Source organism: Rhamphochromis sp. 'chilingali', assembly GCF_963969265.1.
Source record: "Rhamphochromis sp. 'chilingali' genome assembly, chromosome: 2".
Taxonomy (NCBI): domain Eukaryota; kingdom Metazoa; phylum Chordata; class Actinopteri; order Cichliformes; family Cichlidae; genus Rhamphochromis; species Rhamphochromis sp. 'chilingali'.
In genome coordinates, this window is record NC_137930.1 from 69,088,357 (window position 1) to 69,104,631 (window position 16,275).

General features: G+C 40.8%; 1 protein-coding gene across 3 annotated transcripts; it reads left to right on the forward strand.

The window, feature by feature from the left end:
- The first annotated feature begins 637 nt into the window (after positions 1-637).
- Positions 638-11,979, forward strand: phaf1 (phagosome assembly factor 1). 3 transcript variants are annotated; one of them, XM_080866500.1, is made up of 16 exons: positions 638-1,876; positions 1,993-2,075; positions 3,250-3,333; positions 3,427-3,470; positions 3,814-3,893; positions 4,003-4,097; positions 4,785-4,936; positions 5,104-5,216; positions 6,108-6,241; positions 6,462-6,545; positions 7,679-7,761; positions 7,856-7,899; positions 8,005-8,048; positions 8,429-8,487; positions 8,593-8,665; positions 9,026-11,979. In XM_080866500.1, the coding sequence occupies exons 1-16, from the start codon at positions 1,813-1,815 to the stop codon at positions 9,119-9,121; spliced, it is 1,332 nt and encodes a 443-aa protein (XP_080722626.1). In that variant the 5' UTR covers positions 638-1,812; the 3' UTR covers positions 9,122-11,979. The 3 variants fall into 3 exon arrangements, with proteins under 3 accessions (XP_080722626.1, XP_080722627.1, XP_080722628.1); XM_080866501.1 differs by having other exon boundaries at positions 4,839-4,936; XM_080866502.1 differs by having other exon boundaries at positions 4,872-4,936.
- The last annotated feature ends 4,296 nt before the right edge of the window (positions 11,980-16,275 follow it).

Sequence of the window (16,275 nt, forward strand, 5' to 3'; positions counted from 1 at the left end):
TACATTGTTTTGAGAGCCTTTTTGTTGGTGGAGTCTGATATTGATTGTATGTACATTTTCACATCCTTAAAATAATGACAGAAACATGGTGTTTTGTTAGTAAACTTACATTTATGGATAAAAAATTTAGCTAAAAGTATTAACAAATTTATCATAAAAAACATTTATCATACTTCTTGGGAAACTTAAAGAAACAGAATAAAACATTTTCCCATCGTAAAGAAAACTCCCTTAAAATATGGACAATAACAAACCTGCTAAATTCCTTCCAGAATCTCTGTGTAAAAGAACAGTACCAAAAAAGATGTGTCACAGTTTCTGGATGATCCCCACAGAAAGTACAATTAGTATTTATGTCCCTTTTAAATTTTACCATGAAGTGACTGGCTGGATAACATTTATGTAGAATTTTAAATGAGACTTCTTTCACCTTATTTACAATCAAGTATTTATGGGGGACCATCCAGACTGTCTTCCACTTGATATCTGGAACATATCGGTTTCAATAAGATATTATATATGGGAGAGAGACGATATCTTCTTGGAAGCAGGAGAGAACTTAAAACGTCTCTAGCTGTCACCTGACCATGACGTCATGACGTCGACCTCGAATGTGCGCCGAAGACAGGAAGTTGAATTATCAGCTGATCCTACTGGCTGTTGTTGATGCCTGAAGTTGCTGTTGTTTGGACGCCGTGTCGCTCTTATCAGGTCCTGACATTGAAGACACGTTAAAGCGCAGAAAGGGACACGGTGGGCATTTACCGGCCGGCGAGCTTATGAGTGACACGGAAAGCGTTTCCGCGCGAGTACTTGGGAATTTGCGCACGAGCGACGAAGAGCTAGCGCTCGAGCTTAAAGCTTCGCTGAAACGAAAAAAGAAAAACAGCAGAGACAGCCGACGGCTCGGCGTGCTGTCTTTTGTTTATGTCGTGTCAGTTTGAACCGTGATATTCATCATTTCTGTCTTGACTTTGAGAGTCTTTTACGTTATTTATATTTATACTTGATTGAAAATAAGCCAACAGGGCAGCTAGCTCGTCCGCTAATGTTAGCTCGTAGCGCGAAGAAAAACAGTCTTGTTGACAAGATTTGATGCTTTCGTAACCGCCCAACTGTGACAGATGATAAACATAACGGGCGGAAACAGCTGAGTTTGAAAGCGCTATTTTCGTGCCTCCGTATTAGTTTGTTGTGTTTTAACCTGTCTGCCACTGGATCCGGTGCTCTGTTAGGAAACACGGCACCACAGAAGTTCATGTTTAGTTACTGAATCGAAGCCTGTTGGAGACATTTGTGGCTGTCGGACAAGTTTCTGATTAAACTCAGTGGATTAGTTTTTTAATCCTCATCGATTTATTTAAAAACACACAAACAAGCAGTCAGCTAGTTGACAGCTGGCCTTGTGCGTTTTAGGTTTGCTAAACGTTGCGTAATTTATGTTCAAGCTGGCAGCCAATGTTGGACAACTTGTTAAATTCCAAGTTAAAACTTGTGCGTTTTAGGAAAGTTTGTGTGCTTTGTATGTGATTTTAAGGCCCGTTTACTTTCTCTTCTTTGGTACCATTTTAATGTCAAGGACGTATGACATGAGATAAAAAAAGGACACGTTTACAGTAACGCGCAGACTGAGTGGCTGTTCTGATTCTCATGAATTTGATAGCTTTGGAAAAATAATAAGAGTTATGATTTAAAGTAGCCGTCGGAAATCCTGTGGGAAAGTACTGTGTTCAGCAGCGAGAGAGAGAGAGGGTCCCTCACAGGATCCCATCGTGTCTTGAGGTGAGGTGAGCTGCCCCCCACTACTTGCCAATGCTGGATCTGGAAGTGGTGCCTGAGAGATCACTAGGAAATGAGCAATGGGAATTCGCCTTAGGTGAGCATTAAACATCTTCGGTGAATTGAAAAGATACTTTTCAACTACCTTACATATGCACTTGTTTAGACTCAATAACAAATTGTGTGTCTTGCGTTCACTGTGTGGGTGTTCAGGGATGCCATTTTCCCAGGCCATCTCTATCCTTCAGAAACACTGCCGCATCATCAAAAATGTCCAGGTGCTATACAGTGAACAGGTAAGACGCACAAATATCTGTTGTTTAAAAATATAAACTTGTGCTTGCTCACAATCCACAAACAGTCATAATCAGGTTGCAGAAGAGTTCTGGGCAGCAATTCGAGTTGTTCAGGCGTTCCCGTGCAGTTGAAGTAAATCAAATTGGTTTCTAATTATTTTTCACTGAAATTACTGTAGACCACTGTAACACAGATAAAGCCATATTTATAAGTTTATCAGTTGATGATAAACAAATGCTTAACAATCTGTTTGTTGAATAAAATGTCGAAACTTTGTTGTCAGTAGGTCGTTTGTTCACCATAGTGCTGAAAAGTTCAAATTTCTATCTGCTATTGTCTTTGTCACGATAGTACGAGAAGCTTGTTTCTCCCATTTATTTAAAAAAAAAAAAACACCCCCAAGCTCTTAATCACCACAAATTGTAATCTGTTGCAAAATGTAAATATATATATTCATTTTGCAACAGATTACAATTTGTGGTGACTAAGTAGTTGCTCAGAGCTTGGGGATGTTGCACTTTCGATTGCAAAGCACAGGTTGCCTGACGGGGGGCATCCTTTCTGCAAACATTTACAGTTGGACTGACTGCAGTCACTCTCAGAGACTGTTGGAACAGATAATTGCTGTCTAACTTATAAATGCAGACAGATTGCTCACGTTGCCATCAGTCTGAATCTTTGTCAGTGAGCACAAACTGACTTGACAGATTGACTCAACTGGCTGCCAGCTTGTTGTATTCTGGTGATATTCCTGTAGAACGGGAAGGTTGCTGAGTGGAAGTGCAATAACGAATTAAAATTAAAAGAAAAATAACTGAGGTGAGATAAGTTTATTTTTACCTCTTAAACCTTGTCAATATCTGTTTTAACTCTGAGGACATGCTGTGCAGGTGAAAAAATGTGATAAACCACAATGACAATAATATTGTATCGTGGGATGTCTGATAATTCCCACCTCTGTTATCTTATATATTGTTAATGTTTTGTTTTCACTCATCTGCACAAATCTTCTAATAATCACCCAGTATTAACTTTTTAAAATCATGTCAAAAATAAATCGAGGTGGTTGTTTCTCAGGTTTCAATGAATTCAAGGTCCGTTTGCCTGTGCGTGACAGCATCTGCTCCTGCCTCTTAATGTTAATTTATCGGTTTTAACTCCCTGCCTCTGTAGACACCACTCAGCCATGACCTCATACTGAACTTGACTCAGGATGGGATTAAACTGCTGTTTGATGCCACAAATCAGAGACTCAAGGTAAGAATTTAAGATAATTAGCAGAGCTCCAACAGTCTCCTCCAAACACTCTTGGCATCCGTGCGCTGATGTTTCTGACTTTCTGCGTGATAGGTGATTGAAGTGTATGACCTGAGCAAAGTCAAGTTGAAATACTGGTAAGTAAAAACGTAAATCTATTAAATAGCAGCTGATGTAGCTGCTTTGAGAGTCATGTTAGCTTCTCAGCGACATTTAATGGCATAAATCCTGGATTGTTCTGCATACACGGCACGCCTGGTTCTCTTTATATTAACACGAACACCACTTTCAACTTTAAGTCACAGGTAGGCTTACAGCTTACTTGAGTCTGCCTGCATTAATGTGTTTCTTATTCAACGTTATCTGTTGACAAGCATAATCCATTTCCCATCTTTGCCATTAACTCTTGAAATAATGCAGCACAGGCGCTTTGTTAATGGGTTTAATACTGACACCGTGTATGTATGGATTGTGTTTCAGTGGAGTCCATTTCAACTCTCAGACCATTGCCCCCACGATAGAGCAAATAGACCAGTCATTTGGCGCTACACACCCTGGAGGTACTTTCTAAAGGACCAGCACACTTGGAATGTTTTCACTTACAACTAATTTGGGGTTTTGGTTGTTACCCTGTATAAAATGCTCTCCTCTTCACGTGTCTCTCCCTAGTTTACAATGCTGCAGAGCAGTTGTTCCATCTCAACTTCCGGGGACTGTCCTTCTCTTTTCAACTGGACTCATGGAATGAAGCTCCAAAATATGAGGTGAGAGCGTTTTAGTCCATTTGCCTGTGAGCCAATTAAAGAAGAGCTGAGTGCTCGCTATTTCCAGTCCCAGGACAGCCAGGCCAGCCTTGGGATTTGAGTGGTTTCCAGTCATGTAGACACTCAAAGGTCAAGCTGTATTTTTTGCCTTGTCACAGATTTACATGAAACCAAATCGGTGTGTGTCTTGGATTCTGACAGTGTTTTTGTCTTTCAGTGGATTTTGTCATGAAGTTTGAGGCACACAATGACAAAATTCATGTATTTTCTAAATTAACCCGTGGTAGTCTTAGTGTATAAGAAGACTTTATTCTTCTTACTGCAGATTAATGACTTTTTAAATGGGTAGTGGGTACGAGATGTGGCTGTTTTTAATTAAAATCAAATGTCATCCCACGGGAAGGACTCCTGCAGTGATAGCTGCATAAGAATAAGTCAGAAGTGCTGAGTCACAGTGAGTCTCGATTTGATGTTGGACCAGATTACGCCGAAGATCCAAGACGAATGAAAGTACAAAGAACAGTGTCATCAATCAGTGAAAACACTGGTGCTTTCTTTTTTTTGAAAGCAGTGTTTAGTCAGTGCTTCATGAGACATTTCACTCCCTTGATCACATGTTGTCACTCCTCTGTACTGTCACAGCTCTGTTTTTTAGTCTTCTGAATGTGTTTATTCATGTGGACGCAGAGACCTTTAGTATCTACCAGTCCTGTACTACTTCCAGCTGTTTTGCCTTGGCAGCCTAACTTTGCCATGGGTTTGGCCTCCCTGCAGATTCCACATGGGGCAATGGTCAAGAGGATGCACATCTACACTGGCAACAACCTGCAGGAAACAAGGTACGTAATAATGGCAATGCTGCCAGAGGAAACGGTTACTTTTAGTCCTTACTTCACATATTGATATGAGTTTGTTTCAACTGTTTTAAATGTTGGAAATCAATCACAGAGACGGCAAGAACAAAAAGTTACAGAAAAAATAGCTAAACTTATTTCACTGTTCTCAGAGCTCCTGCAATGCCGTTGGCTTGTTTCCTCGGTAATATTTATGCAGAGTGTGTGGATGTCCTGAGGGATCGGGCGGGCCCTCTGGGACTCAGGCTCCGCCTTCTCACTGCAGGTAACACACAGCTCAGTACCGTGTGTGTGTGTGTGTGTGTGTGTGTGTGTGTGTCTTGAAGGCTGCAAGTGATTATTTGTAAGCTTGACACCTTTGTTTTCCCCATAATGTTAACCCTTTCACGCATAGTGGTCACTACAGTGGACAGCTATTCAAAGGCTGTTTTCTTGTATTTGTATCAGTGTTGATGGTGTACTTGCACATAAACCATACCTGCCACCCACTGGTCGTTTAATGTTACTATAGATGGATGACTTGTTTCATGCATGAATTATCACAACCTCAATCTGGATTTTTTCTTATTCATCTTTTCTTGCATAAAAATGAATAAAAATACTTAAGAAAAAAATCCTGATTGAGGTTGTGATAATTCATGCATGACAGGGTTAATATGGGACTACATAAATGAGCACATATACACAGTAATACCAATTTTTACTGTTGTTATTAACAGTGGTGTGAACTTGAGCTTCTTTTCTTTTTAATGTCAAAAATCACTTTTAATGTCACATCACATGTGCAGGTACACTGGTACAGCACATCAGAATGAAATTCTTGTGTGCGAGCTTCACAAGCAACAGAGGTGTGCAAAATACAATAACATAAGAAGTAGGCAAAATATGAGAATGGAAATCTGTGAATTATAAGAAAAAATAAATGTACAAATAAAATATATATATATATATATATATATATATATATATATATATATATATATATATATATATATATATATATATATATATATATATATATATATATATATATATATATATATATATATATATATATATATATATATATAAACACACACACACACACACACACACACACACACAGGTCAGCAGTGCAGTGACGTGGAGCTTTACTGACTTGTTGTCTAAACTGCAGGTTGTGGTCTCGGTGTGATGACTGATAGTAAAGTCAAGTCCCTAGAGAGGAGCATCTACTTTGGAGATTCCTGTCAGGATGTGCTCGGTGCTCTGGGCTCCCCACATAAAGTTTTCTACAAATCTGAGGACAAGGTAGCAATTCAGTTTAACTCAATCTTTGCTTCTTGTGTTATTGCTATTATGTTAAGTCTGTAAAGTGGTGTTTAACCTGTTGGATGTTATCCATTTATCAAACCTGCTCTCTTGTCATATTTTCACCATCTTAAGAAGTTGTATTAAATATTATTTGTATTAATTTAATTAAAGACAAAAAGTCAGAAGACTATTTTCCCAAATTCTTTTTGTGTTTCAGATGAAGATCCACTCTCCGTCACCACATAAGCAGGTCCCATCTAAATGTAACGACTACTTCTTCAACTATTTTACCCTGGGAGTGGTACGTAAGCGAAGCCGTGCTTGTGTGTGTAAATCTTGGTGTCAGTGTCTGTGCCGAGTTATTTTTAAGAGCTTTGTCTGCCTCTGAGCTGTGTTTGAGTTTTCGTTTCCTTTTAATGGGGACTCAATGTTGTCTGAAAGTACTGTATGCGTCATTCAGAACCATTGGACGTCATACTGGAGCGCCCATATCAGCAGCACCTCCCCCTCCTTTCATATTATATTTATGTAAGTCAGAGCCACGCCAAAAAGAAAAGTCCAGCTGCAACCGTTGGTCAAATCTAGCAGTGTACAGTTATAATGGTCGTAGTGTATGTACCCCATCTCCTCCTCATTGGGTGGGCCAATCTTACTGAAACCTTGGATGAACATTGTCACACCTACAGTGATTATTAGTCTGTTTCTCAGAACGATTTGTAATGAATCCCATTTTTACCATCACCTGCAAATGTGATGTTACATTCACTCTTTACGCTTGTTTCACGTGTCACATTCGACACACATCATCATCGTGTAACTTAAAGGTCACCAAAATTTGTATCTGCGATGATTTTGTTGACTCACCACTAAATACGTAATGAAGAACCAGCAGGAGCCTGGCTAGTATATTCAGTGACCGTGGTATGCTAAAAGTCAACGCATCGTGACCCCCCGTTAGGATAAGTCCCTGCGGCCGGGCGGCGTGGACGCCCAGAACCTGCGAGCGAGGCAACGCCGATGAGTTTGAATGTTGTTGACCTTGACCACTCCTACCTACTCGCTGTGAATTAATGGGACATTTACCTGCACTGCAGCTTGTTTCTACAATGGATGAGATGCAGGCTAAAACCGTGATAGGCGCTCAGTCTAACACAGCTTTAACTCAGTCATGTCAAGATTCATGTCTTTGGACTGTGAGAAAACTCCTGGTCCAAAGACATGAAGGTTGAAGTTTGTGCAATAATAAAAACCAAAAACTGCAGTTTGCAACCTGCAACCATCTTGTGATGCAAACCACATGCACCTGCATAAATCACTGCATGCAGAGGTGTAGTTCTACTTTTCTTGATTTGCTCACATCTACTGTTTGCAGTAGATGGGTGTCTACTGCAAACACTAAAGTAACCTCAATGACTGTATTTTCGTATTTTTCAGGATATTCTGTTTGACTCGACAACTCACCTGGTTAAGAAGTTTGTTCTCCATACCAACTACCCTGGACATTACAACTTTAATATGTAATTATCCTTCTTATAATATAAACCAAATGTTTATTATATTTTTACACTTGTTTTTGTTGTTGCACTTATTGTAATCTCTCTGTCATCACAGATATCATCGATGTGACTTTAAGATTCCACTTGTCATCAAAAAAGGTAAAAGTTATTCAGTCGACAGCAATACCTCCATAATCATGCTTTAATGTCTAGTACTTGACTCTCCTCTGTTCTAATGTCTGTTCATTTATGTCGGCGCTTTAGAGGGAGCAGACTCTGAGGACTGCATCTTAACTACATACAGCAAGGTCAGTTCTGGAACTGTTCAATTTAGCCACAGGGTGGCGCTGTGGTAGGCAGTAGAAATCTAACAGGACTTGTAGTTTTCGGTTCGATGTTCTGACTCTGCACCTTTAGCGGATTACAAGGTTGTGACTTTGCATCACTGACATAGGCTTACAAATTTGGTGACTGATCATAAGATGCTTTCTGTTGCACCACAGATCCAATAACAAATCAACAGTCCTGTGATATGAAACATTCATAACTGAATATCTTAGTCCTTTCTGCCGCTGGAAATGGCGTTGAGTCAGGTGTGACATAAACAGCTGTCAGCAGTCGAGAAACAGACCGACTCCTGGAAATGTGTTTGTTATAATTGTCTGTTAACCTTTTGACTCTTCCTCAGTGGGATCAAATCCAAGAACTGCTCGGCCATCCAATGGAAAAACCTGTAGTGCTGCACAGGTAACATATAGTCTACATATATGCATTTAATATAGACAACACAGCTGTTTCAGACACCACCCACATATGTGACATCAAGTCTTGTGACCTTGTTTGCGTTTACAGGTCTTCATCGGCCAATAACACAAATCCTTTCGGCTCTACGTTCTGCTTCGGACTGCAGAGGATGATCTTTGAGGTCAGCACATTTTATGATTCAGCTGGGATTACAACATAAAACTATATGGCAGCATGCATTTTATCTGAACCACCTGGCTACATGGATTGTTCCATTTAGAGCACATGTGTTACGTAAAATGCTGCACAAGACTGACACGTTCAGCAGTGTTATTATAGCAAAGCTGCTGAACCCGTTTAAAGCTGACAGGAATGTGAATTATTCTCTCTGAAAGGACATTTGTAGAGATTTGCTCGCAAAAGTATTAGAAATGCAAAGGGGATCAAGAAACAGCTCAACCCCTAATCTTTGAAATATGTGTTGTAGTTTCGAGCCCGTGTGTTTCAGGAGTCCTCACTGTCTTGTGTTCCTCCTCCCCAGGTGATGCAGAATAACCACATAGCATCGGTAACCCTCTACGGTGCTCCACGCACGACCAGTCACGCCCGACCCGAGTCCAGCAGTAGTTCCCACTAAACAAGTAACCGCAACCACATCCCGTTTTGGCCTGTCGTGAATCCAGTACTTCTACTGACTGACTTTCTAATCCAGAGCCAGATTCTTAACCAAGCAGACCTAACCGAACAAAGTTACTCTTACCCAGCTCAGATGCTAACAGAGAAACAACTAAAATCAGACACGGCATTTACCAACTCTTCCTGTTGGATACTAAGACTCATTCTTCCAATCCGGCACACCCACCTAGCACAGCTAAACCAACTCTGTCTATCCCGGGACATCCGAGATCCAGTCACACAGTCTCTGTGCTGGAGCATGGAGCGTTTTATCTTGGTTAGTCCAACGGTCCCAGTGGTGCTGCGTTGTGGTAGAGCTCGACTGTTTCCTTTCCATCCTTAAATTGCTTTCACCCCGGACCACAGGGGGAAAAAGCTTGTGCAGACTCTAAGCTGGCGCCAGTTTATTTATCAGCAGCCTCCGTACCGCTGTGGTGGGACAGTTGGCGTTTGAATTCATCTGCTGCAAATCTCAAGTTGTTTAACATCAGTGTAATAATATCGCAGCTGGAAGCTGCTGTGGCCAGAGTCTGGAAACAAAGTGTATCACGTCAAACAACCAGCAAACCAGTACCGCCAGTCTTCCTGCCTCAGCTTCAGAACGGCATCCAAACTACAAAAAAACCAAACCAGTTCAGTCCAACCGAGAGCCATCAGAGCCAAAATGCAGTGAAAGCTGCAGAGGACTTGAACCAAAAACACCAGAATCCCAATTTTGTCACACAAGAGAAGAAGCGCTCGCTCTCAGGGTTCGGACGGAGACGTCCTCCTGAACATAACCCGCTTGATGTCCCGCCCAGTTGAACCAGATGTGACCAGAAAGAAAATCCTCCCTGTTGTCTCCTTATTCTTCCTTCAACTTTGCTCCGCGGCGCCCGCCAACACACACAGACACACACACACACACAGGCAAACAAAGCACACTCAACAGCACGGCTGCTGTTACGTCTCCCTGCACGGACACGGTGACAGAAATGAGCATCTGCATGTGGTGTGAGGCTAATTTTTAAAAATGACGTTTGAATTTGTGTTATTTTAAGCTTGCACAAACACACACAGCATCCTTTCATTACTAAACTCATGTATTCCTGATACATGAAAGCTGGTTTTATCCGTTTTATCGTGAAGCAGACTGACATGCAGGAATGACACGAGAATCTTTGCATGGACTCTTGTGCAGCGAGAGGAGACTTACTACAAGCACAAACTGACAGCCCGTTTTCTCTGATTGGTTGCATCTTCTTGCATGTTGTGAGGGGTGTAGAGTCGCCACAGAGTTTCTTCATTTTACCGCGGCCGCCCTTTTCACTCGTTCGCCTCGAGACCATTTCCATCGTGTACTGTTTTAAATCCGTCCGTACATTTGCACTAATACTCACCTTTTTACTTGACTGTTTGATTGATCTTCAGATATGGATATTTTTTTTTCGTACATTGGATGAGAGTGTGTGTGTGTCCTGTATACATATGGAAAGAAAGAAGAGGCCCTTACGTGGTGCTCAGTGTTCGCAGTGCCGTCCTCTTTGTCGCTCCATCTTCTGCTCCTCCTTCACGTCACTGACACATGGCACAGTCTGCATTTGTTTCCTTGTTGAATTGCCAAACTGCGATAGCCAAAGAGGTTTCAGGATGTTGTTATTTGATGTGCTGACATTATCACTGTGTTACTGTCTGAACATTTCATACAGAGAGAGTCGGGCGTTGGCCGTCTCTGTTCTTTTGGATCTTTTTGTGTCTGACTTGCACATGTTCGTCGTTGCTGTAGTAAAACCTCAGCTCCTGGTTTCTCTGACGGCTGACGGTAATTATACGACACGAAGAGCTGACTCTGAAAGCGCTCAGTCCATCTGTCGTCTGGATTCGGTTCCACAGATTCACAGTAGTGTGTGTATGCTGAGAAGTGTCAGAGTGGTCACTGTTGTCACTGAGCTGTCATTCAAAGATCCGCCACCATTTCTCTGGGTTTAGTTCATTTGAACCTATTTTGGAAACGGGGAGAGAAAACCAGTCATTCCTCCATCGTGTGACGTGCAGCTTTGCATCAAACTCCCATTTTATAAATTTACATTATTTTTAATTCCAAGCAGATTAATAAACTGTGTATTAATTTTAATACACATTTTCTTGTCTTGTTCTTCAGTACAAACAATTCCTTTAATTTTCTCTCTGTTGCTGAATTTGTGATCAGTGACTCAATCGGTTAGCATCCCTGTCTGTTAGCCTGTGACCAGCATTAGCCAACAAGTACAAACCTGTGCTAACTCTACTTTAATAAGCAAAAAACAAACAAAAAGACCAATACTGCGATGTTTTCATTAGAAGGAAACTAATTAATTTTACCTGTCTATGTTCCTAATTCCTTATAATTCCTAAGCATTTGCTATTTTTATGTATTCAGGCCTTTATGCGTAATGTTGTTGTATGAATGCTGTATATAAATGCGTGCTCTTATTCTGGTATCTTCTTATTTACAGTGTTAGTGGCTTGGCACCTCAACATTTCTGCATTGATTTTTATTAGAGTTAAGCTCAGGTGGAGTCACCTGCTCACAGCTCATTATTGTTTTTATTCTAGACCACTCAGTATTCATATTTTTGCATGTGCAATGCTAACACTGCAAGTATGCTGACATGTCAGCAGTTAGTAAAGCCCTGCTTAAACTGCTTGTTCACAGTTGGCTTGGAAGAGAGCTCTGTCTTTAATCCAGTGGACAAAAATGGATTTTTAGTCTGGCTTTGGTGTGCTGCGAGATTTAACATCTGCATCCTGAAAGTTGATGCTGTTCATCTGGACGTTTTCAGTGGGAGAGACGTTTCGTCATCATCAGGTGACCTCTTCAGTCTCAGCTGACTGCAGGTTTCCAACCTTATAAACATCTGCACAATGACAGAAACTAGCACCACCGAATGAACAATGGGCTGGGAGGCCAGTTTATGATCATTAATATGCAAACTGTTATGATCATTGATCAAAGCCCATGAGTCCCATTCACAGAGAGTTGAGGACTGGCTGCAATCACAGCATTGTGAGATGGTTACAGATGCATCTACATCTACTTGTTTACAAAGAAAAATATCAGTTTTCCAAGCTTTCCTGTAGCCAGATGAGCATGGCGTTCCATTACTCGTTTTCCAAAACTGGGACACCACAAGCTACAGTAATATTTTAAAATTTAAATCCAAAAAACACCTATTTTCTTATTGGACTCCCAGGGTCAGATATTTAAGAGCGACGGCTGTCCGCTTTGTCTCTGATGAAATTGGAAAGACTGTTCCCTACTCTCCTCCCGTTTGTCCACAGCTTCAGTCAAATAGGGGAAAGGTGTAACTCTAGTGAATGCTATATACCATTTGCTACCACTTGCTTTTGTGTAAGCAAATATAAATGTAAAAAAGAAGATACAACACTGTTGGATATCGTGCCTCATCTCCCACCGAGCCTGTCTTTGACTTCTTTCTCTATCGACCCTGTAAAAAGGAATCTCCTTGTATATAAAATCGAATGCATTTGAGCTGCAGCGTTGTACAGTATGTATGTGTGTCACTGAGCTCCAGCAACAAGGTAACATGGTATTATGGCTGACTCGTTTTACATTTACCTGCACAGTTTGGCAGGCTGGGTTTCCCCAAAATGAGGAATGTGCTAGTTAGTTATTTTTGTTTGAGTTTCTTGTACTGGCTTCCATTTCTGTTGGGGGTGTGGAGGGTGGGGTCTCATGTGTGTTCATAACCACCCGAAACACCCAGATCAGTGTTAACATGGTGTGGAATACATGAGTGTAGCAAATGCAGGTCCAGAAAATCAGGCCTTAGTTCTCCACGAGTGACAGAAACTGAAAAAACCTGTAGATTTCAGATACAAATCAACATCTGAAGCAAAACGTCTCCTCCCTCCAAGCTCTGCTGTAACTGTTTGTCTTTATCCTTTTTTTCTTGTTTTAAACACAGTAATGTGAGAATCTGAGACCCGCATTACATCAGTCAGCCACAGCACTGCCTAATTTTGTCTCGTTGAGCCGAATGTGACCCCTCACGGCATGAAGCACCTCTGAGGGTGTCCCGTTGTTCCTCCAGAGAAAGGGGAATTTGCCTGTGGCCCCAGTTTTGGTAAACCCAGCCCAGTTTCGTGCACGGTCATTGCTGTGATGAAGCATTGTCACTCAGAGATGGAGAGGGGAGCTGTAAGGTGCTGGGTAGGTGATCTCACCCTAACTCAGGTGGACATATCACATCCTGGTTTTTCCAAAGTTTTTAGGGAAGAAAAACAAGAGAAACTTTGATCTGTGTGGCTTTTAAGTTACACCTTTTTTTTTTTTTTTCTTGCTTTTTACAAATGTTTATTTTACTGAATGGGCAGATGTGTGATTATCAAACTGAGATTGTTGTAATTTATAATTGTCATCTTCAGTGTAATGATAATCTCATCTTAATGCTTTGTATCGTCTGTCCTTGGTATCATTTGTTCTGTTGCCCCCCCTCTTTACTCCCTGCTCTGTGTGTGTGTGTGTGTGTGTGTGTGTGTGTGTGTGTGTGTGTGTGTGTGTGTGTGTGTGTGTGTGTGTGTGTGTGTGTGTGTGTGTGTGTGTGTGTGTGTGTGTGTGTGTGTGTGTGTGTGTGTGTCCCATTTCTGGAAATGGAGCTGGTATACTTAATTAAACATGTAAAATTCATGGCAATGTGGCATTTTATATTTTGAATACTATAACTTTGTGTATGAAGAAACCGGTAGATTAACAAAGCATGTCCACAGGAAAAAAGGCAATAACGTAGCGAGTTACCGAGAAGGACTGAAAGCTTCGCTCTGGCACTTTGATGCTGTTTCGCGATGATGAGATGCGCCGTCTCCTAAGACTCCAACGCACCGTTTGGACTTGAATGAAAGTGAATGTTCACTGCTGACTGACATCAAAGTTCATTTTCTGTTTGTGCAACCAGGATATGAAAAAAATAATAAAAAAAATATGGATGTGGAAAATAGCAAGAGGTTTTTTACTTTTTTTTTCTCCCCAAGTTTAAACTCAAAGATGGATTACGAATAAGAATTTTGTCCTCTTCATTGCACATGACACATCATTCAAAAGTTTGTGTGTCCCACAGAAAACCAGTTGGCCAGTGGAAGTCCTAATTTAAATTCCTGTCTTCTTTTATCCGTCTGTATAGATGGATAGAGATATTAGAAAATGCTAAATTCATCACTCATCCTCGGTATGCCATTTATAAATACAGATATATTTTTATAACTATGTTTGATTGTTACTAGTAGTGATGTGGTAGCAGTGATATCTGTACATGCTGTAACAGATGGATAAACATATCTGTGTTTATAAAAGACGTACTAAATCAAATCAAATCACTTTTTATTGTCACATCACATGTGCAGGCACACTGGCACAGCACATGCAAGTGAAATTCTTGTGTACTAGTCATGAGATGATGAATTAAACACTCACTAACACCATACTAATGCTTAATAATGTACCATTATGAAGTGCTGCTGATGACTGAAATAAAACCTTTGAAGAAGGTTGAAAATAATGAAAATAATTCTAGGAGTCTCGGCATTTCCAAGAGAGCGGGATTTATCGCTGTGATGGCACGATGATTCGCACACCAGGTTTGGAACTTGAACTCAGCCTGTATTCATGCATTTTCACCCGTATTGGATCTCCCCTACAAACCCCTTTCAGGTGAGCTGTCTATCCTTTATCCATTTCTTTATTATCAGGTGTGTTTCCAGAACCACTAAAAACTGCTATAATTAAACCTATACTGAAAAAGGACAATCTTGACAAGACACAAATGAACAACTACAGGCCGATCTCAAATCTCTCATTTTTAAGTAAGATCATTGAAAAAGCAGTTTCTCAACAGCTCAGTTACTTCTTAAAACAGAATAACTGCTATGATGCCTTCCAGTCAGGTTTTAGACAGAACCACAGCACTGAAACCGCTCTGACCAAAGTGTTTAATGACATATGTCTGAATACAGACAGTGGAACAATGTCAGTCTTAGTTTTGCTCGATCTCAGTGCAGCATTTGATACAGTTGACCACAACATATTACTCAAACGACTGGAGAACTGGACAGGTCTTTCAGGAACTGTACTAAACTGGTTCAAAACATACGTAGAAAACAGGAAATACTTTGTATCAATAGGTAACTTCACACCCGAGCAGACAAGTATCACATGTGGAGTTCCCCAAGGTTCCATCTTGGGACCCCTTCTGTTTAACATCTACATGCTCCCACTGGCACAGATTATAAAGAACAACAAAATAAACTATCACAGCTATGCAGATGACACACAAATATATATCACAATGTCACCAGGAGACCGAGGCCCTGTACAGGCTCTTGGTAAATGCATTGAGGAAATCAATGACTGGTTGTGCCACAATTTTCTCCAGCTAAACAAAAACAAAACTGAAGTAATAGTCTTTGGCGCCAAAGAAAAACGATTACAGGTCACCAGAGAACTTCAATCTATACATCTAAAAACCACAAACCAGGCGAGAAATTTGGGTGTAGTGATGGATGCAGACCTAAACTTAGAAAAACACATTAAGACAATAACAAAGTCAGCTTACTATCACCTCAAGAATATTTCAAGGATCAAAGATCTGATGTCTCAACAGGACCTGGAAAAACTAGTCCATGCATTCATCTTTAGTAGGCTTGATTACTGTAACAGCATCTTTACAGGTCTACCTAAAAAATCAGTCAGACAACTACAGCTCATTCAGAACTCTGCTGCTCGAGTCCTCACTAAGACCAAAAAAGTGGACCACATCAGTCCAGCTCTGAGGTCTTTACACTGGCTGCCTGTCCGTCAGAGGATAGACTTTAAAGTTCTGATGCTGGTCTATAAAGCTCTGAATGGTTTAGGACCAAAATACATCAGTGACCTCCTGACCCAGTATGAACCTTCCAGATCCCTCAGGTCATCTGGATCCGGTCTTTTATCAGTTCCCAGAGTCAGAACCAGACACGGAGAAGCTGCATTCAGCTTTTATGCTCCTTATATCTGGAACAAACTCCCAGAAAGCCTCAGATCAGCTGAAACACTCAGTTTATTTAAATCCAGGTTGAAGACTCACCTATTCTCAGCTGCATTTG

Excerpts from the sequence above, each read along its gene's own strand:
- phaf1 (XM_080866500.1), top strand. The coding sequence starts at position 1,813 with ATGCTGGATCTGGAAGTGGTGCCTGAGAGATCACTAGGAAATGAGCAA. Across the intron at positions 4,098-4,784 it reads ATGAAGCTCCAAAATATGAG|AGACCTTTAGTATCTACCAG; the intron begins GTGAGAGCGTTT and ends ATGTGGACGCAG. Across the intron at positions 8,666-9,025 it reads TGCAGAGGATGATCTTTGAG|GTGATGCAGAATAACCACAT; the intron begins GTCAGCACATTT and ends CCTCCTCCCCAG.